At 41.8% G+C, this 26693-nt stretch overlaps 2 protein-coding genes across 5 annotated transcripts in view; one reads left to right on the top strand and one right to left on the bottom strand.

The window, feature by feature from the left end:
- The first annotated feature begins 1916 nt into the window (after nucleotides 1–1916).
- Nucleotides 1917–11106, top strand: VPS37C (VPS37C subunit of ESCRT-I). 3 transcript variants are annotated; one of them, XM_014071645.2, is made up of 7 exons: nucleotides 1917–2030; nucleotides 2695–2771; nucleotides 3349–3404; nucleotides 7628–7743; nucleotides 7829–8000; nucleotides 8630–8712; nucleotides 9787–11106. In XM_014071645.2, exons 4-7 carry the CDS (start codon nucleotides 7651–7653, stop codon nucleotides 10522–10524), a joined length of 1086 nt encoding a protein of 361 aa, XP_013927120.2. In that variant the 5' UTR covers nucleotides 1917–2030; nucleotides 2695–2771; nucleotides 3349–3404; nucleotides 7628–7650; the 3' UTR covers nucleotides 10525–11106. The 3 variants fall into 3 exon arrangements, with proteins under 3 accessions (XP_013927120.2, XP_013927121.2, XP_087571067.1); XM_014071646.2 differs by having other exon boundaries at nucleotides 1952–2043; XM_087714941.1 differs by lacking the exon at nucleotides 1917–2030 and adding an exon at nucleotides 2318–2510.
- Nucleotides 11107–17685: 6579 nt separating this feature from the next.
- Nucleotides 17686–26693, bottom strand: part of CD5 (CD5 molecule) — a 36147-nt gene continuing 27139 nt past the window's right edge. For both annotated transcript variants that reach the window (XM_087714920.1, XM_014071647.2), the window contains exons 8-9: nucleotides 21799–21906; nucleotides 17686–18959 (exon numbers count right to left, since the gene is read on the bottom strand). In XM_087714920.1, coding sequence (XP_087571046.1) covers nucleotides 18807–18959; nucleotides 21799–21906 — 261 coding nt within the window. In that variant the 3' untranslated portion in view covers nucleotides 17686–18806. The remainder of the gene's footprint in view (nucleotides 18960–21798; nucleotides 21907–26693) is intronic.

Below are 26693 nucleotides of genomic sequence, written 5' to 3'. Positions count from 1 at the left end.
AAGAGCTAAAGCATTTGAAGATATTACAACAAAGTATAGTTTATTGGTATGCACAGACTTACAGGTTACTGAGTTCCTGGTCAAACAAATGTTAAAGAGTTGGCAGGTCTACAGGGTTATAAATTATAAATCTTTATAAGAATTTATTATACAATCTTCATACAAAGAATGCTATATCAGATTAGGTGAAGGTGCTGGCCTTATTGTGGCAGCCATTCTGGTGACTATAAATGTTTATAATTCCAAACATGTCTCTCCCTCTGCTCTTCTGTTCTGATACTAGCATTGGTTATCATAAACAATTGTTGTTATGTTCAGCAAGTGCCTCTTTTTTACATTGCTAGAAAATACAACAGCCTGCTTTATTCCAAAGGTAGCTTTCTTTCAGAAGGCAACTGGAGTTTCTTTTATTGATAGAAGACTTTTTGCTTCTCATCCAAGAAGTTTCTTCAGTTCTGACTGAATGATGTAGAATGGAAGGATTTATAGTCCTTGCAGCCATCTGGTCATTTCTTTCTGGTCATCTGGTCTTTGAAGCCATTCTCTCAGAAAGAGTGTGATTGCAAGGAATGGTACCTGTTCTTTGATAAGGATATCATATGGCCTTGCAGGAATTTTAGATCAAGGATGTAAGACCCAAGAAAATATCTAAGAACATAAATAAGCAAAATAAAGGGTTTTAAACAAAACAAAAACAAAAAACAAAACAAAAAAGGGAGCTTCTCTGGCTAAACTAGCTATATCAGAGTTACAATTTGAAGTATATGAATGATTCGCAAGCAAGGGTAGGCATGGGGAAGTAACTACCGTAGTTATAGCCGTTTCCTTTTGGTATCTTATGCCTTTCATTTGTATGAATTATATCCTATTTCTTTTCTGGCTTTTACTTTGAAACGCAATATCGTGTTGGGTATGGATGCGATATAGCACTAGAACTGAAGACTCAGGACTGTACTCAGGAACTGTACTTCCTGAGAATGCTAAGTAAGATAAATCTATCTCAGCATCTACTTCTGTCCTACTATCGCAGCACCATTGAGAGTGTCCTGACATACGGAATTATTGCATGGTATGGGAGCAGCTCTGCAGCGGACAAAACAGCTCTACAGAGAATTATTAAAACTGCCCAGAATATCATTGGGCTCCAGCTACCGGCCCTGGACGACATCTTTGCATCTCGTTGTTTGAGGAAGATGCATAACATCCTCAGAGACTCCTCCCATCCTACTTACAATCTTTTTAGACTGTTGACTTCTGGCAGAAGATACAGAACAATTCAAACTAGGACCACACGTCTTCTGAATAGTTTTTATCCCAGAGCTATAATTGCACTCAATAATGAACTAAAGGGTCACTCACCATCAGTGAGCTATTGGACAGCACTATTGGACAGTCTATTGTGTGGATGCTTGGGTGGTTCAGGGGTGGGGTGTGGGGTTTGGTGTGTGTGTTTTGGGGGGATTGTTACTGACTGGTCTCTGGGTGTTACGTGAATTTCATTGTATGTGTAACTAGATGGTGGCAAAGAGATACAGAAAATGTATCCTTCTTTGCTTCCATCCAATGATTGTCCGGAGTTTTGAAATGCGAATATCTTAACTCTACAGCAGCTAAAAATAAACAATGAGGTTAGAATGCCATGAAATGCAAAAGGACTGTCTTTCACAAATCGTATCTTGGATGCGATACATATTTTTACATTGCATTTTAACAGGCCTCTATTTTTTAAGACAAGAGATCCGCGGAACAGAGACCAATTTTCAAATTGTCTAATTCACAACGCGGCTGAAAACTAAGGCTTCTCAATTGAAAGAGCGCCGGTTCGTTGCCTCTGTCAGCGGATTAAACCATCTCCTTTCCGGGTAATAAGAAGAACCTTTGAATCACTCCCCCGCTCCTCCACACGTTCATGGTAGTAACCTGAACGGACCATTGAGCGGACGCAATTTCCGGCTTTCTCCCGGAAACTTCACTTGACGGCATTATAGGAGTTACGTCCCTCTGTTCTTCCTTCTCCCGGCTTCTCCCAGGTACATCGTTCAGGTCAGAGAGGCGAATCGCTGGAAGCCTTTCTCGCGAGAAAACAGGAAAGCCCCCTTCCCGCCCCGCCCTCCTCTTTGGAACGACCCTCTCAGCGGGTGGAGGGTCGCTGGGTGTCCGCGCGACGCCTCCCCCACCCCTCGCGCTTGGCAGTCCCGCGCGCATCAGCTGGCCAGGGGGGGGGGGAAGGGAAACAATGCTTCCCTTCCAAGCGCCGCGCGTCCGTTAGGGAGACTACCGGCATTGGCTCCGTTCTGGAAGGCCCCACCCTTGTGACGGCAGCCTCGGGGCTGAATCAAGGGGGGAACCCTTCGTGGGAGAGTCGGATTTACAATGAAACTCAATCTGGGGTCCTCCAGATGCAAGTCCAGGATTGAGCAGGCTGACTGGGAATTATGGGGGTTGTAGTAGATTGCTGTAATGCAGCAAGGTTGGGGCAAGGCTGTATCAGTGACCAAACAGTTTCCAGGGTAAATGTTTAATTTACATTAAAAAGGGGGTGGGTGATTGTGTTCTTTTGAGTGTATTGATAGGCTTGGGAGAGGTGTGCCAATTGTTTTATTGTACTGTAATTTGTCACTAAAATTATAGTGAAAGTGAGTATAATACTATGCTTAGTTTGTGATAAGGTCTCTTGTCATTTATCTCATGCAGCACCAAATTTATCTGCCCTTCATCCCCTGTTGGACCCCAGATGGGCACTTGAGATTTGGCAGTGGCACCATTCTGAGGTATTTGTGTTTGCTTCATATAGTATAAAGTATACTATAAAGAGCATATAAGGAGTATAAAGAGCAACTTCCATGGAAATTAATGTTTTGTAGATGTCATTTTGTCCTGATTTAATCCTATCTTTAATTTCTATTTTCATTTTTTATATTTTTATGTTTTTTATGGAATTTTATAACAGGAAAAATTTACCTGATTTGTGTTCTATGTAAGCCTCCAAGAGTCTTTTCATTGCAGTGGGCTAACTGTGATTAATAGTTAAATATCATACAAGAAGATCTGGAGATGTTAGCTAAATACTTATTCAAAAAAGAACTAAAAGAACTATTTCTGACTTACACATTTTCTTAAAAATATTAATTATATTATGCACGAACAAGTTGTCAGAAAGCACACTTTCATTTTCAAGTTATATGTAAAGCATTTTATTCATTACTCATAAACTTAAAGTAAGAATTAGTGTTCAATAAAGAGAGAACAACCCAATTATTACTTATATTAACTCCTTAGCCAGAGGATATTTAGTATTCACTTTGGGAACTATGGAAACGAATAGAAACTTTCCTTTTTTTCCCCCAGATACTGATGGTGACTCTTCAGAAACAAGTCTGTGAAACATTTTGTTTGAATCAAAGGTAGAACAATCAGTAGCAGAGCGTAAGATGCTGTGTGTGTGTGTATCTCACTTTAATATCTATTTAATATACATCTCAATTTAACTCCAATATCTCCGGCTTATATCTATCTATCTATCTATCTATCTATCTATCTATCTATCTATCTATCTATCTATCTATCTATCTATCTATCTATCTAGTTTACAAGAGTTTGAGATGTTGGAGTTAAATAAAAGAGACTAAAGTATATGTGATCCATGATTATATTTTCATGGCTATTTTAAAAGACATTTTAGCTCTAATAGGATTTTTTATCTTTCTATAGTTAGTTTTCTTTCCTCATGTCATTTCCTTTTAAAATTAATGCTTCATAATAAGGATTTTGATTGCCAAAATATACAAGCAGGCCTCAAACTATGGCTGATAGTTTAATGACTGTACAAAGTTATGATGGACTTCAAAAAAGTTACATGACCCACCCTCAAAGTTACAACTGCCATATACATATGCCCCATTTCATGGTCATGTTATCACATTTGAGTGCTTGGCAACTGGCTCACATTTATGACCAGTATCAATGTCCTTCAGGCATGTGACCATGGTTTGCAATGTTTTTTGCTAGTTTAGAAAATGACAATAAATGCCTATTGGATATTCTGGATTTGCTTAACAACCAAATGGTTCAGTTAACAGCCACAGTGACTTGCTTTATGATTCATAAAATCAAGTTCAGTCACGTGGTGCCTTGACTTATAATCACAATGATTTATGACTGAAATTCCATAGGTGATCATAAGTTGAGGACTACCTATATTTCCTGAAGAGGAAAGTTACATTTTTAGGAATATTATTCATTTGTTAGAGATATATTTCCTCTTTTCTCAAAGAGCTTAAGTCAGTCTATATAGCGCTCTCATTTATCCCCATCCTGTGAGGTATTTTTTACCGGAAGCCTGGGCTCTATGGTATTGTTATGATCCGCCGGCGGCCTGCAGAGCTGGCAGCAGAATCGGCAGTGAGCAGGTTGAGGAGGAACATAGGCCAGTCATGGAGTCTGGGTTAGGCTCGGATGAGGGCTCTGGGTCAGAGGCAGAGAGGGGGCCAGGGCCATCTGGGAGTTATGTGCTTTAAACTTTAAACTTTAATAGAATTTGTATGCCGCCCACTCCCTAGGGACTCTGGGCGGCTCACAACAAGTAAAAGCATTTAAAATGTGCTGCCTCCGGAGCCTACAGAGTCGGACATCAGCGAGGCAGAGGAACAGGGGGAGCCTGTTCCCAGTACGTGCATGCGTAGAGCTGCTAGAAGGGAAGAACAGTTAAGACAAAAGGGGCAATTCAGGAGTAAGGCTTGGAGATGATTGGCCCCTACCATAAGACATAAAGGAGGAGCAAAGGCACATGAGCCTTTGCAGGAAGCAACTTTGTTCGTTCTGAGTTTTGACTCCATGCTCCATGTGGCCTTGCAAAGCTAATTGGCAGTTAGGTCTTTAGTATTGTTTCAAGGGAGATAAAGGTGAGTGCTTAGCAGCCTTATCCCAAAAGACTTTGGCAGACTTCTGTCGGACTCTTTACAAACTATTTGTGACTCATTACGGGCTGTGAATGACTATAATTCACAGCCATTGAAATAAAAAGAGGGTTTTGGGGACTAAGCTTGTGCTTTGTACTGTCTCAGGAAGGTCAGAACAGGTATTCAATCATGGATCTTCATGATAATCATACAAATAGTCATTGACCTATAATGGGAACCAGGAACTCTTATTATTAAGCAGTGCAGTCTTAAACTGCAACCACTTTGCTTAGCAACAGCAATCCAAGCAGTCCTGGTTGCCGTTGTTAAGTGAATGCCCTGGTTGTTAGATGAGGCAACTTCTTGCTGGCTTCCCACAATCAAATCAGTGAGGAAGCTGGCAGGAGATTGCAAATTCGAGACTCTGCTGGGTGGGATAGGGTGCGAGGAGATATGGGGAGAGTGTACAAGGTCCTCGAAACTGATTGGATTTTCAGTCTTCTGAAGTCTCTGAAGCTGAAAATCCTCATTGGCTGAAAATTCTGCTTGAATTTTGGCAGAGGGAGTCTTTTCAACTCAGGGGGATGGTTGAAAATGCTCCATGCAAAATCCTGTTTAGGCTTCAGCATAAAGTTTTTTCAGCTAATTCCCAGAGATGAGAGGGAGAACTCTTGGCAGGCAGCAGCAGCTTGCAATCTTCCCTGCTGGCTTCCCAGCAACTAGTCATAAATGCAGACAGGTTGCCAAGTGCCCAGATTGCAATTGTGATGGTGTGTATGTGTTTGTTTGTTTTTCTTCATTGGCTATAACTTCAGGTCGATAAGTCCCTTCATTCAGCATCTTCGTAACTTTGAATCGTTGCTGATCGAATAGTCAGAAATTGAAGACTTATGTATATGTGGCTGTGAGGAAAGCTGCTTAAAAAACTGTGGAAATAGAATAAGAAGACACTTTGCAAAATCTGTTTACATATTGCAAACATCAAATTATCTGGCCCTAGTGGATCACAAAAGACCACTTTGTCCAGGATCAGTCACAATTGGAAACTCCATTAGTTGCTTCAGTATAATTTTTATTGTACAAAGAAGCTGCTTATGTGATTATTAAACTATAATAATAAGGTTTGGAAAGATGTTGCAATGACATTAAAGAACTGATAACATATCAATGGGGAAAATAGTAGAAAGTAACAAGAAATTGAAGAATGTATTCTGATTTCTGCAGAAAAACCAAGGCTGGTTGTCTGTCTTGATTTACCTTAAGCTTTGTTTGTGCCTCAGTGAGTAATAATAATGAATCAAAAATCTCTTTTAACTGTTAAGATGTTCTTTGAAGCCATAATTCTCAAAATGGAGATAAAGATTTGTTTATTTTGAACATGAAATGGCAATAATTTTGTACATTTACAATTGTGCAATAAACAAGGAAGTTCAGCGAAAAAGATACTGAATTTTCTTTGTTCTAAAAATGAAACCAAAAGGATTCTGCACAAGAGAAGAGTAATTAAAGATTAAAAAACATTGGAAACAAAGGACGTATTACATATACAGATATTTATCCTAATCGTTTTGCTAAAGTTTTACTATACTTCTGAACAACTGGTTTTCTTATTTCTGCTTTTTTACCCTTAGCTTTGGTTGCCAAGGTTGTAATGTTATATTGAGCCAAAAGCCGAAAACCTCCTGCTGCACAGGAATGTTGTAAATTCTTAAACTGATCTTATTTGCTCTTTTAACAGGCTGGTGGATTAAGATGGCAAAATTCAAAAGGAGATTATTGTGTAAAATCCCCTTCCTGTCCTTCAGTCATTACATTTCCTGTCTAGCCACCATACAATCTATAAAGCTGCATAAACCATTACTAGATAGTTATTGGGTATTCTTCCTGAAACATACAGTAACTTGAAGCAGAGATTATTTAGAATATTTTAGTTCACCTTAGTGTCTTTTCATTTCTTCCTGTTACTTAGTTTTTGGAAGGTTTATATATTTTTTCCTTGCTCATCTTTAGTCACACGAAGAATGCTGTATAATATTCCCATTATTAGTGATAGATGCTGGAGAGATTATATTTAATTGTGTCTGTCTTGCCTTTTGTGGAGGTTTAAATCGTTAATTAAAGGTGGCTAAATTGTGAATGAAACCAGGCCTGCAATAGTCCTAATTAAATACAGGAGGCTGGATCTGATGATGCTGGAGGGGAAGGAAACAGATAACTGAAATTTGTTTGTCATCTTTCCCTGGTGTGAATGGAGACAATGTTACTCATAAATTAGTAAAGGTGTGATTATATGTGTGTGTGTGTGTGTGTTTGTGTGTTTGTGTGTGTGTGTGTGTGTGTAAATAAAATATTGTTTATGTTAGAAGTTGGCAGGAATGCAGAATTTAGAAGCATTGGGTCAGATCGTAATAAGCTCACCCCATGACATTATCAGTTGCTACATTCTGACTGTAAAGGTCAGGCTGTGATTTACAATATTTTCTTTCTCGTTTCTACTATAGATATAGCAAAACTGTATAATCTGCAATGTTGTTTGTTTGGGGCTCTTCTGCAGTGCTTTGGCAAAGAGCCCAAGGATCACTATAGTTCATGTATGCCAATGAATTATACTTTCTTGCATCTATCTCCAGTTGTTTTGGTCCCTCTTTTAAAGTGGATAAACAGTAGTTTGTATGATATATTTACCTACATATACAGTACTTCATCTTCTTTTTCTCTTAATCCCAAAGGAATTGATGAACCCTCCCAAAAGATGGAGACCTTCAGAGACAAGACTGTAGATGAATTGAAAGAACTGCAGGAAAACTTAGAAGAGATTGAACGGTTGGCATTGGAGTCAGATGAGGTAATCATTGATAAATATGGAAGTTATTGAAGAGAGAAACCATTTTTTTAAATGAACTCATCTGCCTAACATTTCATTCATTCAGGTCCAGAATGTACAGTTGCAAAGGGAGATGGCTCTAGCCACAAATCGTAGTCTTGCGGAGCAAAACCTGAAGTTCCAGGATCCCCTAGAAACAGGACGTGCAAACCTCTCCGACAGATATCAAGATCTACAAAAATTGATAGAGCGATGCCAGGAGCAAAAGTCAAAGCTGGGTAAATTTTCAGATGGCTGTGGCTGATAGGGATAGAAGTGGAATAGAATTAGCCAATAGATTTTATCTAGCCAAGATTTTTTTTTTTGCATTTCTTTCATCTTAGTCTTGGGGCATAGAATGGCAAGAGGGTATGGTTGACATTGTCTCATCTGGATGCATTTGTTGATACCACCCAGTGGTCAAGCCTGCACAGCATTATAGTGTCAGTGACCATCTGGTTACTCAAAAACTGCACTTGTAAAAGAGTTTTGGTTTTAATTGATCACCTTCCCTTCTTCTTCTTGGTTATGGGTTCAGATTCCATGACACTAGCTCTTAAAGCAGTGGATCTCAACCTTCCTAATGCCGCGACTAATACAGTTCCTCATGTTGTGGTGACCCCCAACCATAAAATTATTTTGTTTTTGAAAATATGTGTTTTCCGATGGTCTTAGGCGACCCCTGTGAAAGGGTCATTTGACCCCCAAAGGGGTCCCAACCCACAGGTTGAGAACCACTGTCTTAAAGCAACAGAATTCTTTTAGAAGTTGGTAGCCTCCATGTAAGGACCTGGTGCTTGTATTGAAATTAAAAGAAGAAGAGAGATGGTTTTTTTGTTTAATTTTTAGTGTGTATTTTTTTTCTCAGAGCAATTCTCAGCAGCAACAAAGCCTGATACCCTGTTAAATCTTCTGAAAGTGGAAGGACTCAAAATTGAAGAAGAATCTGAGGTTAGTCTGTTATTTAAATTCCAGAGAGAATAAATTATTTTAATTGTTTTTATTGACAGAAATTAAACTTTAAAAGTCAGTCTAGCTGAGCTTTTCCACATTTTGTCCTTGTTATACAACACAAGCAAATACCTGTGATATTTATATGGCCCTTAAATACATCCCTTATTTACCCTTGAAATTGATATCCATTATATCTGAAAATTCCACTGGGCTAGTGATGAAAGAAATGGAGTATATTTCCTCAACTTCTCCTCCTTGGGTCTGGTAAATATTTTCTTTGCAATAAATCAGTATTTTTACCAGCTTTTGATCTTTCACTATGTCCATAGCAACTAATTTACTAGTTTTCAAGTAAATTCAGTGAGGCATCAAAAGGAGGTGTTCCGTTATCTCATCTCAGCATTTCATCTATTTTGAGGGATTGTTTCACCTAAGCAAAGTTTTACTTGGGAGTCTAATTGAGGTTAGTCACCTAAGGATGAGTGGAGTGCAGACTAAAATATAGCAGGGAATGGGTTCTCTGTGCTATTTAGGAATGAAAGGAAATTTACAGAACTTGCAACTTTTACTCAAATTCTTCATGCATTTAACTTAAGTCTCAAGCTTCTTCCTTTTACTTTGTAAATTGGAAAAGAATAATCATTAGTTTTTTTCTTGCATTATCCTACAATTTTCAGGAGATTTTGAATAGCTTGGATAAGGAAGTCTTATCATCAGGGAATTAAAATACAGTAGTCCTTGGGGTCTGATGGTAATTGGGGCTGGCATTTCTGTTACTAAGCAATTCCACACCATTTTAGCTTGGGAGACACTTAGCCAAGCAACTTGTGACCTTCCCTGCTGGCTTCACTTATGGGAGCCTGCAGGGGAAACCACAAAGTAAGCACAAGCTGGTTGCCAGGTGCCCAGATCATCATCACGTGGCCATGAGGATGCTGGGACAGCTGAAACTTTGAAGCCTAATTGTAAATACCACTTCCTGAAACTTTGAACGGTCACCAAATAAATGGTTATCTGTATGTTCCCTTTGATGCAGATGGAAACATTGTTTTAATTCATTTTTCATTCCAGATGATGGCTGAAAAGTTCCTGGAGGGGGAGTTGCCTTTGGAGACATTTCTTGAGCAGTTTTCTACCATGAGGAAATTATCTCATCTACGACGTGTAAAAGTGGAAAAACTTCAAGAAGTGCTGCAAAAATCTCAGTCCATGCCAGAGCCAGCAAATGATAATGAATTTAACCACCAGACTCCTTCCCATGTACCTTCTGGACCTATAAATCAGCAGCCACAGAAGCGTTCAGCTGGGGAACCAGCTTTTCCTTTACCTTATGGTCTATCTCCTTGTGTTCCAACAGGCCCTTCAGCTCATGGGGCTCTCCAGCCAGGCTCCTTTGGAGGAGCACCAATTACAGTGGGACATGCTGCTTCCTCTCAACCAAGTGCCCAGCCCCCATTTCCATATCAACCATACCCATCTGTTCCTTCAAGTAATCCAGTACCCCAGCCTCAGACAGGTGATCTGGCTTCATCCAGGTACTCTTGGTCTCCATCCAGAACACCATCTTCTGGACCAGGGTATCCACAGCCTTCTCTCAGGGCTCCATCAGTAGCACCAGGATTTCCTCAGCCTATGCAGCCTCCCTATTTTCCATCAGGAGGAACGCCACATTGTCCTTACCCCACTCAACCTTCAGCGGCTGGCTTCCCTGTTCCCTCCCAGCCTCCATATCCTCCAGGTTCAGCTCCATCTTATGGGTATCTGCCACCACCTCTTCCCCCTCGGGGCCATACTTGGTCTGGATATTAGACCAGCTTTCCAGGCAGTATTTTACATGGTAGCTGATGAAATGGTGTCTTGCTAGCTAATGAACCCCAAGATGAAAATTGGGGAGGGGCATCCTGAGAAACATATATACATAAGCATTACACTGATGGAATAAATGATGGAATAATACTGTTAAGAACTGTAAAGGAAGGCCACTGTTTGATGGTTCTGTTTGTAAGTATAGGTAGGCAGCCTTAATGGAATCAGTATTGACCAGACATTCAGTTCAAGCCATAGTATAAAATACATACAAAAACCCAGAGCTCTTATCATGGCACTGTGCTTGCTAAGCTCTTTAAAGAAGACTTAATTGACAGCAACCTGGATCTGGTTTTGTGTGGGGGCGTGTGTGTGTGTGTAGTTTTCTAATTTAGTATATTAAAATATATTAAAAAGTTCGATATACCTATATTCTTACAAACAATCTGATTGAGAAATCAGTTAAGCCTTTCTGATATAAAACATGCTTTCTAAAGAAGTCTAAAGTTTCTCCTGGCATTAGGACGTACCTCCTTGATAGGAATAGTATGTTTTCTAACTCCACAAACAAAAAGAAAAGAGAGAGAAAGAAAGAAAGAAAGAAAAAGAAAGAAAGAAAGAAAGGAAGTAAGTAAGTCAGTCAGTCTTCATGTGATCGTAGCCACAGCAGATTACCAAACAATTGCTGCTGGATGTTCCCATACGGAAGCTTTGGAGAACCCTTGTCAGTCTAAGGGAGCATGTTTCTTCATAGAACTGCATTAACAACAATGGATGAGGTCAGCACCAAAGGCCAAAACTATTCTGCTCAGTTATGCTCATTGTCCACCCATTTTGCAATTTGTGACGAGAGCTTCCACAAAGTCCACAAGGTGCTTCTCATCCCACACTGCATTTTTTTAAAAAAAATCTGCCATTGTTTGGATTCTCCTTTTCTTCCATAACACTTAAATACCTTGCACTTTTTTGATTTCATACCATGAATCAAAACTTGCCATGACTTCTTCAGTCCATACGTAGCATGTGGACAATTGCTTTTATGATTTTGTTTGACCTAAGGAACTTGTGATCTTGGCATTGCTTGGCAGTTGGCTAGCATTATAGACTAATAGAAAGCCAAATCACTATGCATTTTTTATATTGGAGAATAAATGAAGTAATGTCCTACCTACATTATTGATTGTGACAACCTTCTCAGGAATTTGGATTTGTCGCTTCCATCATATCCAGATTCATTTCTTTAATTTAATTTTACAGGGAATGTAGAAAACGGAGGCATTTCCCTTCTTTTTGCTCATTGTTCCACTTTGGTTGAGAAGAAGAAACACTGGCTTTTAATAGAATGCAGGAGATGTAATGGAAAACAAAATAGTTTTGCTAAGCACTTTATCCTCTTGCTTGTCTGTAATTTATATTTTAAAAAATGAACAATAGATTTGACTGATTTTCAGGCTTGATGGAAGAAATTGCATATATGTAATTGATTACGATAATAAAATTTGATGAACTGTATAGAATTGTATGGCTATGGATTTTGGAAATAAGGTTGCAGCTAATTTATACTTGAAATTTCGCAACATGTTCTCTTTGATTTATATTGTATCAATAAGGCTCTTCATTTTTATCTCACAGGTTCATAACTCTTCTGCTAGCTGACCTTTAGTTTTCTTAAAGATATATTTTTGTGACCATATCCCCCCCCCCATAGACCAATAGATTTAACTCATCTCCAATTCTTTTAACATTGAAGCATCTCTATTCTCTAAATTTTAATTTTCATGATTCATGTCTTCCTCATTTATTATTCTGTTATTGTCTCCATTCTCTCTATATCCTTTCCAATATACATTACTGCCTAGCCAATAATAATTTAAATTATCATTTAACACTAGTTTTTCCTAACGTTGATCTAATATGTAATAACTTCATATCTATATATATCCATGACATGACACTTTCTAGCTAAGCAACCTCATAAAGTGTAGAAAGGAATAAGAAATGGAGGGTGGGGGTGGGGGGGGGAGACAGAAGATAGAAAAGGAAAAAGCTGCAATTTACACGAAAACTGCTCACCAGACTTCTCCAAATCTTTCTATCTTTGCATCTTTGGTTCCACTGTTCCCATTCATCTCTTCATAGGCAACTTTTTTCTTTTTACATTACATTTTCCCACATCCGTTTATTTGGACCATCAGCTTCCTCTTCAGCTTCTCATTTTTTTTTCTTTGTATATTTGATATTTGATTCTCATTCTCCATAAATAACCACATCACACAAATAACCAAACCATTTCACTTTTGCATTCAGTCCAAATGCACTCAACAACCCTAAATATTGACAATATTTTCCTTTGCTGCCTATACTTAAGTACCGTATCCCATTCTAGCTGCAACCAAGTTCTTATGTTTCTCCTAACATCCACCTCTCACCTCTATAACAAATTGGGCAGAAGCACATTTTTATACATAACAATCTCATACCAGAACTTTTTTGGGGGGGGGGCACTATTTCTGCCAGCATTTATTCTAAAAATTTTCTATTTCCCTATATGTAGTAAGCATTTCACCAAAGTACACAAATAGATTTGCTTGCTCTAGTTTTTCTCCATTTACAGTGTATATATCTGGCAGTCATCCATGCCATTTTCCCTGTCAAAGACAAACATCTTAATCTTTTGTACATTACTTTTCAGAACCAAGACCTTGTGGCGTCTTATAATTTAACAAACGTTGACCGCAGATCATTCAGGTGTTTAGTCAACAAATAACATGGATGACATGCCAAACACCCCCCTCCCCTTACTCCCAACTAATTCACCTATTAAGGTTACCACAAACATTCCATAAATGTCTATAAATATTAAGCAATCATATTAAGCAATACTGGTAATACAAGAAGATTCTATGGTATAATTTCAACTCGTGTCAACTTAATTGGTGTAATTCCAAGTCTAATGCTTTGTTCCCTAGTAAAAAAATGTACGCTCTTAACTAATTGGTTGATCAAACCATCAGAAGATTTTGCAATATCATCAAAGTCTAAAAGTCTGGGAGTAGTATATCTTATCATTTAGTTATTTATGGGCTAGAATTTATACCCTCGTAAATCTACAATAAACATAAAATATGTGAGTCCTACATCATCTATGAAGGCATTTTTAATTATTATGATATACCGAACCTTTCTTTGGGTTCTTTATGGAATGCATCATAAATATATCAATTTGTCACTTACTTTATATATGTTTGTATATTTTTTCCTCTTTTTGTAGGAGTGGGAGAAATACAGTGAAGTCCAAAAGTCCCGAACAAAGCATTTTGTAAATATAAAATCTATTATAATAATCTAAACCATCATGTAACTGTGAAATGGTACTTTCCCCAAAGTAATGGAAATATAATGGCCTTTTCTGAAAGTGTAATGAAATGATTTCTGCGATCCTAGCTCCTCTAGAAATTTATTGTAAAAAAACAATAAAATCTAAGGACTTGGGGATTTTGGTGCATGATTTTCAGTTCTGGCTATGCATTGCTGCAATTCATTTGACTTCTAATAAACTATACCAGTGATGGTGAACCTTTTTTGGCTCACATGCCATAAGTTGGGGGAGCTTAGGCCTTAGGGGGGGTCGTGCGCAGGCATGCCACACCCATAATGCGATGCATGACACCTCCCCAGTGTGCATGCGTGCATGACAGGCGCTCCCCCCCCATTTTTTGCATGCTTTTTTCACCCTCCCCAAGCTCCAGAGGCCTCCCCCGCCCCCCGGAGGCCATCTGGAGGCTTTAGGGACCTTCAGGAGGCTTCCCTGAAGGCCCCGGAGGGCAAAAAATGACCCTACAAGCAAACCGGAAATCTGTTCCCGAACTTCCGGTTTGCCCCTAGGGCCATTTTTTTTGCCCTCCCTCTGGAGGCTTCAGGGAAGCTCCTGAAGCCTCTAGAGAGGCTCTGGGAGGGGAGGGGGAGGCTGCTTTCGACCTCCCCAGGCTTCTATAAAGCCTCTGGAGCCTGGGGAGGGCGAAAAATGGCTTTATAAAAGGCTGGACTCAGCTGATAGGGCAACACCTTGCGTTCCCTGACAAATGGCTCCGTGTGCCACCTGTGGCACGCATGCCATAGGTTCGCCACCCTGGAACTATACCTTTCTCAATAAATGGGGAGGATTAAGGATCGTTCTTATTTAGAGGTTCAAACTGAGGCAGGTCTGACACAGGTCTTAAAAGCTTTCTAGACTGCCGAGGTGGCGCAGTGGTTAGGGTGCAGTACTGCAGGCCACTTCAGCTGACTGTTATCTGCAGTTCAGCGGTTCTAATCTCACCGGCTCAAGGTTGACTCAGCCTTCCATCCTTCTGAGGTAGATGAAATGAGGACCCAGACTGTGGGGGCGATATGCTGACTCTGTAAACTGCTTAGAGAGGGCTGAAAGCCCTATGAAGCGGTATATAAGTCTACCTGCTATTGCTATTGCTATTGCTAATGGAGTAGAACCTCACTGATATCAGGCACTGTGACAGAGAAGGTGCCACTCTTTAATAGGCAAGTGCTAACCCATTCAACTGTCTATGGAGATTCTCAGTCATCCAGGTCATGGTTGTCCCAAAGGTGCTTTTTCAAGAGGCAACTGGACTTTCTGGTTTTTCTTTGAAAATGTTTCGCTTCTCATCCAAGAAGCTTATTCAGTTCTGACTGGATGGAAAGATTTATATTCCTGGTCATTTGCATTCTTTTACAGAGTTGTTGAGGCCACCTGGAGGTTTATCTGTGTTTCAGGATCACCTGACTAGTGCACTTGGCTGTGAAGCCTTCTTGGAACTGTTGAAAGGACTGTGTTGTGGATTCAAGATAGATGTTGTATCTCTTCCCTTCTGTTGAGAGAGGGCTGTTCAATTTTCACATAGATGGTCTCTTTGACCCAGTGACGTGCGGTGAAATTTATGGCTGGTGAGGCACTGGCACAGGGGTTTCAAATTTTTTTTAGACTTGTAGACTTTAACTCCCAGAATTCCACAACCAGGCATTCTCAGTTCCGATTTAAAGTGACAGCATTTATTTTTCTCCTTTGCAAAATAAATTTTCCTTCATTCTTTTTCTTCTCCCTCCCCCTCCTTCCTCCCTCCCCCATCTCTCAAACAGACACACGCACACAGAGAAGTTGGATCCCACTCTCACTCACTCACTCTCAAACAAACACAAACACAGAAGTTGGATTGGATACATTTTCCAATGGCTTGAAAGCAGCTCCTCTGCCATACCCCCCCCCATTCCCCTGCTGCCTTCCGATCCGTGCAATCAAACTTTTTGAATTCCTCCCCCTCCCCACACATGTACCTTTTCCAGCTGTTTCAGAGAGGATTTCAACTCTGTTCTTGCCTGCCACCATGAAAAGAAAAAAAATATAAAAGGAAAAAGCCAAGAGCTGAGGCCAGGCTGAGCTAGTTGCTCCCAGAGCTTCTAAAAAGCCTCTAAAAAAACGCCCTCTACAGGAGGCAAGAGACGTACCTCATCTACGTCAGGAATTTTTTGGCTTTTAACCAGTGGTGGGTTTCAAAAAATTTTGGAACCTCTTCTGTAGGTGTGGCCTGCTTTCCGGGTCCACTGGTGGAACCTCTTCTAACCGGTTCAGTAGATTTGATGAACCGGTTCTACCGAATAGGTGCGAACTGGTAGGAACCCACCTCTGCTTTTAACCCTTGCTTAGCTCTGCTCGAGTAATCATAAAGTCAGACTAGGTGAGGCACCTTGTTCTGCTGCTGCCTCCTGTAGAGGGCACATTTTTTAGAGGCTTTTTTAAACAGTTAAGCACTAAGCAGAGTCATCCATGGTGATTCTGGACGCAACTAGCTCAGCCTTTTTCCTTTTACATTTTTTTTCTTTTCATGATGACAGTGGTGAGGCTCTGCCTCCCCTGCCTCCCCTGACTGCATGTCACTGCTTTGACCCCTCTTTCAAACCAGCAGTCCTCCCTGTCCAAAATGTGGAGTTCGCTGTCTTCAAAAAAGTGGCCTTTGTCTTTTAAATACAGATGGACTCTTGTCCTGATGGGTTTGTTCTCCTATGTTGTGCCATACGTTTATGAACTGGCTGTTTTATTTCCCCATTGTATAGATCTGCATATGACTCACTGCATTGTACTGCATATACTATGTTGCTCTGTTTGTGTCTGGGTAGTTTATCCTTGGGATGGACAAACTTCTGCATGTAAGTTGTGTTAGCTGAAGAGCCTCCTGAGCTTTTCCGATATTTCTGCAATATATGGAATAGCAACATTGCTTTATTTATTTTTCTCTTTGTTGTCTGTTATGGAGGAGCTCCTGTAGGGTCCTTTTTGAGATTTGATGAAGGCCCACTTGGGATAACTACATGTTTTGAGGGCTTCCTTGATGTGTTTTAGTTCTTTTTCTTTTACATCTTTGCTGATAATGTGACCTAGTTTGGTGATAAAACATCTATAAGTCAACCACAAAGCTCAGAGAGCACAAAGGACCCCACAATCCGACCCCATGCACCAAAAAGATTATCTTCTATCGGTAACACATTTTATTAAAAGATATAAGCTTTTGTAAGCTGCAAACCATCAGAAGAAAAAGTACATAGCTGTATCTGTGCATATGGTTATTTCAGATGATAGTGAACCGCAGCTCAAGAAAGCAAAAACATGGAGGCCATGTATTAACTACTGGACAAAGAATGAGCTTCTGTATCATTTAAAAAAAACCTTTCCCTTCCAAATGTAGAACTATCTATAGAGCTGATTGAAAATGTTTGATACAATCATTTGACCCACCAAAAATATATTAAATGGTTGGAGAGGCTACCTCCCTTTCTCCCTTTCTTAACATCATACCTCTGAAATGTACAGCAATTTAAATATATGAATAACACAGCATTAATTAATATTAGAAATAAGTTGTGAACCAGATGTGAAAATTGGAACTATGGAGCAACTTTTTGCAGTCACTAATGTCAATAACCAAATGAAGAATGGATGTCATCTATGCTACGTAAATGTTGCTGTCAAAGTCTTGGCAGATTCCCTAATTAATGAGCTTTGCGAGTTGACAGTTGATTGCAATAGTTCCCCCCCCGTCCCCCCACCATTCAAATTAAACTGGTGTTACTTGAAGACAATTCAATAGATCTAACAATTATTAAAGCTCTCACTAATTAGTTTCAATATTTATTTAATTGCAACATATTTATAACACAAAGACTTGCAATCTCTTTACATGTATATGTAGATTCTGTACACCCTAAAAAGAGGAACATTGATTTAAATGCTCTGGCCAAGAGACGTATGTTATTTGAACTTTCCAGCTAATAATTATTAACTCTTCTGACTTACTCTAATTCAGTACCTCAGTAAGGTGATAAACCGTGTATCCACATTTCTGTACATATGGCTTCTTCATATATACTGTAGCTTCTTGAAATTTTAATTGATGCATACATCTTTGTTATTTGACTTGCCAGTGATCGCCTAGCCTTATTTTGGATGGTCAGGTAGGAGGATGTTATTCCTACAAGTGGTCTATAATCCAAATTGGTTTTCAGTGACTGAAATTGGGAGATTTCTATTTATAGGAATTGAAATTTAATATAACTGGCTGGGAAAAACACACTAATGCTCAGTGTATGGGTAAGTTGGTGGACTGGTTTTGCTATCACTGTGGAGGTAGAGAAAATGTACATGTTCCAGAACAAGTGGATTTTGTGTTGGACAATAAAATTCTTCCTCCCATAAACTGTTTTTATTTTTACTGAACTTTCTGTATCTGCAAAGGAGAATATGAACTCCATGAATTATTTCAAAGTGTACTATAATTAATATAATTAAAGAAATGTTTTGTTTTCAGATGGTAAGTTTTGTCTTCCACATATGTCTAACAAATATTTTTTTAGAATTTTAGTACAAAAAATAAGGAAAGGGAAGGAAAAAGAGAAAAAGTCAACTCATTTTTTAAGCAAAGTATTAAACTTTGACCCTAGGGAAAACGATTAATCCATCTTTTCATTTTGTTGATAAAGAATCAACTCATAAGCTAAGGGAAAAACTCATCTATCCAAGATCTATATTACAAATATTACAAGTCCCTGGAATTTACTATTCATTCAAAGAATATTCCATTGTTAGATTTGTATTGATTCTTTGGCTCAGGAGCTTAAACCATATATATTGGATTCCCCTTCAATTTCCCCCCACAACCACCCTATGAGGCTGTTTAAGCCTGAGAGGGAGTGACGGGCCTGAAGTCATCCAGTGAGCTGAGGATGGAGTAAGGATCACTTCAGTGCCACCTTAAGCACCATACTTCAGGTGAAGGAAGGAGTGTCATCCATACTTCGCAGAGTTTACAGCTTCTGCGCGGAACATAAGTCATAATCACTGTCAGAGGAATTATCCAAAGGGCTGGAAGATCTGTTGGTTGCCCTTTCCATAGCTGGAACATGCAGGAGAAAAAATAAACAAACCAACAATCCTCAGTATGGAATCACATATGAAACACCAATTGGTGCCAATAGGTTACCCTTCCTATATGACTGAAATATTTGCATCAAAATGATTTCCCTTAGAGCTACAAAAATGCTTAAAGCAACAAAGATGATTAGAGGGCTGGAAACTAAAACATATGAAGAATGGTTGCAGGAATTGGGTATGTCTAGTCTAATGAAAAGAAGGACTGGGGTGACGTGGTGTTCCAATGTTCCAATATTTGAGGGGCTACCACAAAGAAGAAGGTATCAACCTGTTTTCAGAGCATCAAAGGAAAGACAAGAAAAATGGATGGAAACTAATCAAGAAGGGTAGCTGTGCAAAATATAGCAAAAAGTAAACTATGAAGAAAGATATTATTTATGGACACTAGGTGGAGCACGTGGCAAGTTATAGAAAGATGAACTCAGAGGATTTTGCTTTTAACACAAACCATTGGTTTATCTTTGCCATGTAAGGATGTCTCCAAGTCCAATCTGATGCCTGGTGACTCGAATCTTTGTCATTTTCTTAGAATGGTAAAGAAGAGGATTGTCATTGCCTTTTTTCAGAATGCTTTTCCCAATCTGACTTAGAGCCCTGGATTTTCCAAGGGGCAATCAATCCAAATATTGGCCAGGTACTGGCTTATTAATATTATCCCATAGGTTTAACTATACACCCACTATGCACAGGTAGTCTTTGTTTAGTGACTACCTTGTACTGTGACTTGCAGTCATGATGAAAAAGTGAGTTTGTAACCAGTCCTGACATTTATGATCTTTGCTGGTCTATAAAGCACAGGTGGGTTGCTCCTGGTTCAGCCGAACTGGTACTGTGTTTCCCCGAAAATACGACATGTCCTCATAATACAGCCATGCCACATTTTTCTGGTGGGCAAAAATATAAGCCCCCCTCCTGCATATAAGCCCCCTGGACAACCACCCACCTCCGGCCAGGCAGAGCGCCGCTCACCAACCTAGCAGTATCCCGAAGGTGCCAAGCTGTGGGAACCTGGGGGAGGCAAAGGTGACCGCGTTGCTTGGCACCTTCGGGATACTGCTAGGTTGGTGAGCAGCGCTGTGCCCAGCTGAAGAGGGGGGTTGCCTGATGGCTGCTGTCTTGCGAGCGGGCTTCCAAAGAGCCGGGCACAACCTCATGGGCAAATGGCTGTGTTGTGCTGTCACAGCAGCGCAACACAACAGCCATGAAGCAACCACATTCACAAGCAGCCACCCAGGAAACCCCCTTTGCAGCCAGGCACTAATTAGATCTCTCTCTCTTTCTCTCGGCTATCTATCTATCTATCTATCTATCTATCTATCTATCTATCTATCTATCTATCTATCTATCTATCTATCTATCTATCTATCTACATTCCTTGTCATTGTCATCTCCTCCTCCTCCTCCTCCTCCTCCTCCTCCTCCTCCTCCTCCTTCTTCTTCTTCCTCTCTCTCTCTCTCTCCTCTCTCTCTCTCTCTCTCTCCTATCTAATCTGTTCTTTCATAGGATCACAAATAATAACCAAAATTACAATTCTAATAGCCTTATAGTTTACAAAAAACATTTGCCTTCTCTTATGTCTGTCACTGTGATTACTTGCAAGAATCAGAACAAGTTTTTAAATATGGCACGGACCAATATTAACATCAGTACAGTTTTTGATTTTGTGCAAAAATGGAAAACTACCCATTCATAATTTGTTCACAAAGAATAATAACAAACAGAAGATTTCTACTGGCATAAAGAGAGTTGATTAGTTTACTTCATCTGGATCAGTGGTGGATTCCTACCGTTTTTTACCGGTTTGGCAGAACCAATAGTGGTTTGGCGGCCTGAGTCGCTGGAACTGGCAGCGACCCAGGCTTGGCACGCCCCCGGAACTGATTCTCCGGGTGGTGCAGTAGGCAATGCCATCTTGTTTTTTGTTCTACGCATGTGCAGAACAATTTTTATTGTATTATGCATGTGTGCGCAGCGCACATCAAGCACATGTACGTTACAGCACGCCCATGAGCAAACCATCAGTAGCAGCTGCCAGAAATCACGCCTGATCTGGATTCATCATAAAATATAGATTATTGAGAAACTGGCCCTCCATTAGGATATTGCTGAAAACACAGAAAGAAATTACACTGACAACAAAGCAAAATGTACATGTTGTAGTGTCCTGATTTGATATGAGGTACCTGAATATAACTTATGAATCAATTGCCCACAGTGGGGTTAAAATAATACATACTCATAGCCTGGTATAAAACTGGACATTATCATGGGTCAAGATGCCCTGCCTGTTTAGATCAATGATTTGGCTGGCATAGCTACATATAATTGGACTCCAATATATGGGGAAAGAAAGGAATCAAACTGGGATGAAGTCATCATCATATTTATTAGATTTACTATCGGATCTGTCCATCTGATCTGTTGTGAGACTAGGATGCCTTGGCTCAACATCTTTGGACCAATGATACATATTTTTTAAGAAGTGACATACACTTTTGGAACGAACTCCCCATGGAGATTCGGACCCTCACCTCCCTTCAGGCCTTCCGTAAAGCCGTTAAAACCTGGCTGTTCCGGCAGGCCTGGGGTTGACGAGTTCCCTTCCCCGCTCGAATTGTGTGACTGTTGATTGTTCTTAAAAATTGTTTTCTCTGTATCTGCTTGTTGTGTTGCCTTGTCTGTACTACCCCCCCCCCCCCCCCGGTTTGTTAGCCGCCCTGAGTCCCTCTGGGAATAGGGTGGCATAGAAATGAAATAAACCTATAACCTATAACTTTTAGTTTAAGTAAGAAAATGTTACCTGCATAGGGTGAGAGATAAGTCTTGGAGGCTTTGTTCCGTTCTTCCTGAACAACTGGGTTTTCAATATGTGACTGGAAGGCAGTGGAGCTCTTGCGATGGAATGAAACTAAAGAAAAACATAATGTGGCCTTACTTTCTATATATTGAATCCCGCTTATGTTACTATTTTGTTTGTTAGTTCCAATTCTTCATTCACTTGAGGAAACACATTTCCTGACTTTGTGACCAGTTGAAATTAAAATTATAGCTTGTAGGGAAAAACCCTGATAGAGCAGTGCTCTTTATGACACCTTTTAAAAACAGAGTATTATTCGGGAGCTGCCACATTCAAGAGAGTTTACTGAAAGAAATAATGTCCATGCTCTTGTACATCCCATGTTATTAAGAACTGTGGTGCCCCAGTGGTTAGAATGCAGTACTGCAGGCTACTTCTGCTGAATGCCAGCTGCCAGTAGTTTGGCAGTTTGAGTCTCACTGGCTCAAGGTTGACTCAGTCTTTCATCCTCCCGAGGCTGGCAAAATGAGAGCCCAGATTGTTGAGGGCAATATGCTGACTCTGTAAACTGCTTAGAGAGGGCTGCAAAGCACTGTGAAGCAGTATATAAGTCTAAGTGCTACTGTTATTGCTACATGCTAATACCAACCACATATTCTTAAACAGTTCTAGTTCAACAAAATACATTTTTGATTTGATTTTGATTTTATTGAGATTTGTAGGCCGCCCTTTTCCCTGAGGGGACTCAGGGCGGCTCACATAAAATCGGGGAAGGGGAAATACAGACAATAACAAAGACACATATAATAAAAACAGTAACCAACATGCATTCATCATTCGGGAGGGGCAACTATCTTCATCCCCAGGCCTGACGGGCTAGCCAGTTCTTCAAGGCTGTGCGGAAGGCCTGGACGGTGGTGAGGGTACGAATCTCCACGGGGAGTTCGTTCCAAAGGGTCGGGGCGACTACTGAGAAGGCCCTCCTCCTTGTAGTTGCCAGTCGACACTGGCTGGCCGATGGGATACGGAGGAGGTCCAATCTGTGTGATCTTATTGGTCGCAGGGAGGTAATTGGCAGAAGGCGGTCTCTCAAGTATCCAGATCCACTACCATGTAGGGCTTTATGGGTGATTAACAGCACCTTGAAGCGCATCCGGAAATCGACAGGTAGCCAGCGCAGCTCGCGGAGGATAGGTGTAATGTGGGTGAACCGCGGTGCACCCACAATCGCTCGCGCGGCTGCGTTCTGTACCAGCTGAAGACGCCGGATGCTCTTCAAGGGCAGCCCCATGTAGAGCACATTGCAGTATTCCAGCCTAGAGGTCACGAGGGCCCGTGTGACTGTTGTGAGTGCCTCCCGATTCAGGTAGGGTCGCAACTGGCGCACCAGGCGTACCTGGGCGAATGCCCCCCTAGCCACAGCCGTCAAATGGTGGTCGAATGATAGCTGTGGATCTAGGAGGACTCCCAAGTTGCGGACCCTCTCTGAGGGGTATAGAGTTTGACCCCCCAGCCTGAGAGATGGAATATTGGTGGAATCCTTGGGAGGGAAACACAACAGCCACTCGGTCTTTTCTGGGTTGAGCACAAGCTTGTTAGCCCTCATCCAGTCCATAACCGCCTCCAGGCCCCGGTTCATCACGTCTGCCGCTTCATTGAGTTGGCACGGGGCGGACAGATACAGTTGAGTATCGTCCGCATATTGATGGTATCTGATCCCGTGCCTGCGGATGATCTCTCCCAGCGGTTTCATGTAGATGTTGAATAGTAGGGGGGATAAGACCGAACCCTGAGGCACCCCATATGTTAGGGGCCTAGGGGACGATCTCTGCCCCCCCACTAACACCGACTGCGACCTGTCCGAGAGGTAGGAAGAGAACCACCGCAACACGGTGCCTCCCACCCCCACCTCCCGCAGACGTCGCAGAAGGATACCATGGTCGATGGTATCGAAAGCCGCTGAGAGGTCAAGGAGAACCAGGATGGAGGAATGTCCTCCATCTCTGGCTCTCCAGAGATCATCAGTCAATGCGACCAAAGCGGTTTCAGTGCTGTAACCGGGTCTGAAGCCTGACTGGAAGGGGTCGAGATAGTTTGCTTCCTCCAAGGACCGCTGGAGCTGAAAGGCCACCACCTTCTCAACAACCTTCCCAAGAAAGGGAAGGTTGGAGACTGGACGATAGTTATTAAGGACAGCTGGATCCAAAGATGGCTTCTTTAGGAGGGGTCTCACCACCGCCGCTTTCAGTGCGGCGGGGAAGTTCCCCTCCCGAAGAGAGGCGGTCACGACCGCCTGGATCCAGCCTCGTGTCACCTCACTGCTGCTGGTAACCAACCATGAGGGACACGGGTCCAGTACGCAGGTGGAGGCACTCACAGCCCTCATGGCCTTGTCCACATCCCCGGGGGTAACATCCTGAAACTCAACCCAGAGGTGTTCCATCTGATCCTCTTGTGCCGCGGCTGGAACTGCAGGGGTGGAGTCCAAGTCCGACCGAAACCGAGCAATTTTGTCCGCTAAGAACTGGGCATAATCCTCAGCTCTGCCCTGCAAGGGTTCCCCCGCCTCCCTTTTATTTAATAGGGAGCGGGTTATCTTAAACAGGGCGGCTGGGCGGGACTCAGCGGACGCAACCAAGGTGGCTATATGGGATCTTTTCGCTGCCCTAAGCGCTCTGGTGTATTCCTTGGTGCAGGTGGTTACCATTGCTCGGTTCGATTCGGACTTATTGGACCTCCATCGGTGCTCTAGGCATCTCCTCCGGCGCTTCATCTCCCGGAGTTCCTCGGTGAACCAAGGGGGTCTCCGGGATCCGCCGCCTCGGAGGGGCCGTAGTGGCGCAATCCGGTCGAGGGCCTCTGATGCTGCCGAATGCCAGGCAGCAGCCAAAGTCTCTACCGGATTGTGGGCGAAAGAATCAGGAATGACCCCAAGTTCCGTCTGGAACCTTAATGGTTCCATGAGTCGCCTGGGGCGGAACCACCTGGTCGGTTCCTCCTCCCTACAGTGGGGGTTTGGCCTCCGGAAGTCGAGCCTCAGTAGGCAGTGGTCTGACCACGACAGGGGTATGATGTCGTTACCCCTCAGACCAAGATCACAAATCCACTGCTCCGAGAGGAATACGAGGTCGAGCGTGTGCCCCGCCGAATGGGTCGGGCCCCGAATTACTTGGGTCAAGCCCATGGCTGTCATGGAAGCCATGAACTCCTGCGCCCCGTCAGAGTTTTCACCGAGCGACGGCAAATTAAAGTCCCCCAGGACCATCAACCTAGGGAACTCAATTGCCAGCTCGGCTACCGACTCGAGGAGCGAGGGGAGGGCTGCTGCAACGCTGTTGGGAGGCAGGTACGTTAACAGCAGACCCACTTGACCCTTGAGGTCCAACTTTATCAGCAGAGACTCACACCCGACAAGCTCCGGAGCAGGGACCCTACGAGGAACTAACGACTCCCGGATAACAACGGCCACACCCCCACCCCTTCCCTGGGCTCTCGGCTGGTGTAGCACCTGAAATCCTTCTGGGCACAGCTCTACAAGGGGGACTCCTCCCTCTGGGCCCAGCCAGGTTTCAGTAATACATGCCAGGTCTGCCCTCTCGTCTAAAATTAAGTCCCGGACGAGAGGAGCTTTGTGTACTACAGACCTGGCATTTAGCGACAGCAGCCTGAGTCCAGGGTCCTGATCACTTGCGCCATCTGGTCTCGGAGTGGGACTCATAGGGCCGGAAGGAGGGATCTCTGTAATGTAGCGAACCCTCCTTCCCCGGTAATGGCCTGCCCTAAAGTCCCCGCCGTATCTGCCCCTCCCTGTTACGACCGTAATACCCCGACCCTCTCCCGTGTATATAAGTCTAAGTGCTACTGTTATTGCTACATGCTAATACCAACCACATATTCTTAAACAGTTCTAGTTCAACAAAATACATGCTTTTGTGGCTCAGCCTTTGAAATCACGTTCAACAGCAGCCCCAATTCTGTGCACACATCTTTCAGTGCAAAAATGTGCACATACCCCTCTTCCTTTTAAAATGGAAGTCACTTGCACTTCCAACCCAGGATCAAAAGCACCCTCAATGGTGTGGAAGAAGAGAGTGGTTTCAAATAAGTGCTCACACATCCTGATTAAGGCTTTTCATTGTTGCTACTCAGTATTCTAAAATTAAAGATTAGGATTACAGTCACATAGTTAACATTATGTCCAGTCTGGTTCTTCAAAGGGTTTCTTGGCTGGATATCAGCAAAAGCAGAAGGTCTGCACTGCAGTCTTCATTGGGCTGCCAAGCTACTTCCCGCCTCTAGAGGGAGCCAAACCATTTATTTGGGACAGGGTCTGGACAATAACTGAACAGTACACATTTATTATTCCACCCACGTGTTTCAATGAAATTGTGATTATGACACTAGATCTCTGTTCATAATCAGAAGAGGCATTTGTGGCATTTACATTAGAATCCTCGTGTTTTCTAGGAAACAAATGACATTAGTCTTGCCTGGAATTCTTTTGCAGTTTCTCTCTGCCATATGTTTCAAGTTCAATAATGTTGCATCCACTGCAAAGACAGTGAGACTTTAAAAGGAGTGGCTGCTTTTCTTCCTCTTGTGAGGAATTTGAAACTGAGTCCTTTGGGAGCAGAATATTGACCAGGAACCAGCAGATCTGTCTTCGAATGTCAACTTTAGTTGTAAAATATATGGCCCAATCATAAATAACAGGGTGCTATTTAAGAGTACATTTAGAAGAGAATTATCACTCTTCCCTTAGAGGCTAGAATTACAGGATGACAGACTCTTTAAGCAGCCTGTAACTCACAGATATCAGTCAATGTCTTATGAGTCTGACAAATGTGAAGAACTGATCTCTTCCATCTTGATTTATTCAGGTAGATGGAAGATAAAGA

Source organism: Thamnophis sirtalis, unplaced genomic scaffold, assembly GCF_051295495.1.
Source record: "Thamnophis sirtalis isolate CommonGarterSnake01/CBP01778 unplaced genomic scaffold, rThaSir2_p1.2 scaffold_1, whole genome shotgun sequence".
NCBI lineage: Eukaryota > Metazoa > Chordata > Lepidosauria > Squamata > Natricidae > Thamnophis > Thamnophis sirtalis.
Note: the sequence above shows the minus strand (reverse complement) of the source record. Positions and strands in the feature narration are given on the sequence as shown.

What these genes read in the sequence shown, in the direction of transcription:
- VPS37C (XM_014071645.2), top strand. Translation starts at nt 7,651, where the DNA reads ATGGAGACCTTCAGAGACAAGACTGTAGATGAATTGAAAGAACTGCAG. An exon ending in TGGCATTGGAGTCAGATGAG is followed by an intron (nt 7,744 to 7,828) that starts GTAATCATTGAT and finishes TCATTCATTCAG; the next exon opens with GTCCAGAATGTACAGTTGCA. An exon ending in AAATTGAAGAAGAATCTGAG is followed by an intron (nt 8,713 to 9,786) that starts GTTAGTCTGTTA and finishes TTTTCATTCCAG; the next exon opens with ATGATGGCTGAAAAGTTCCT.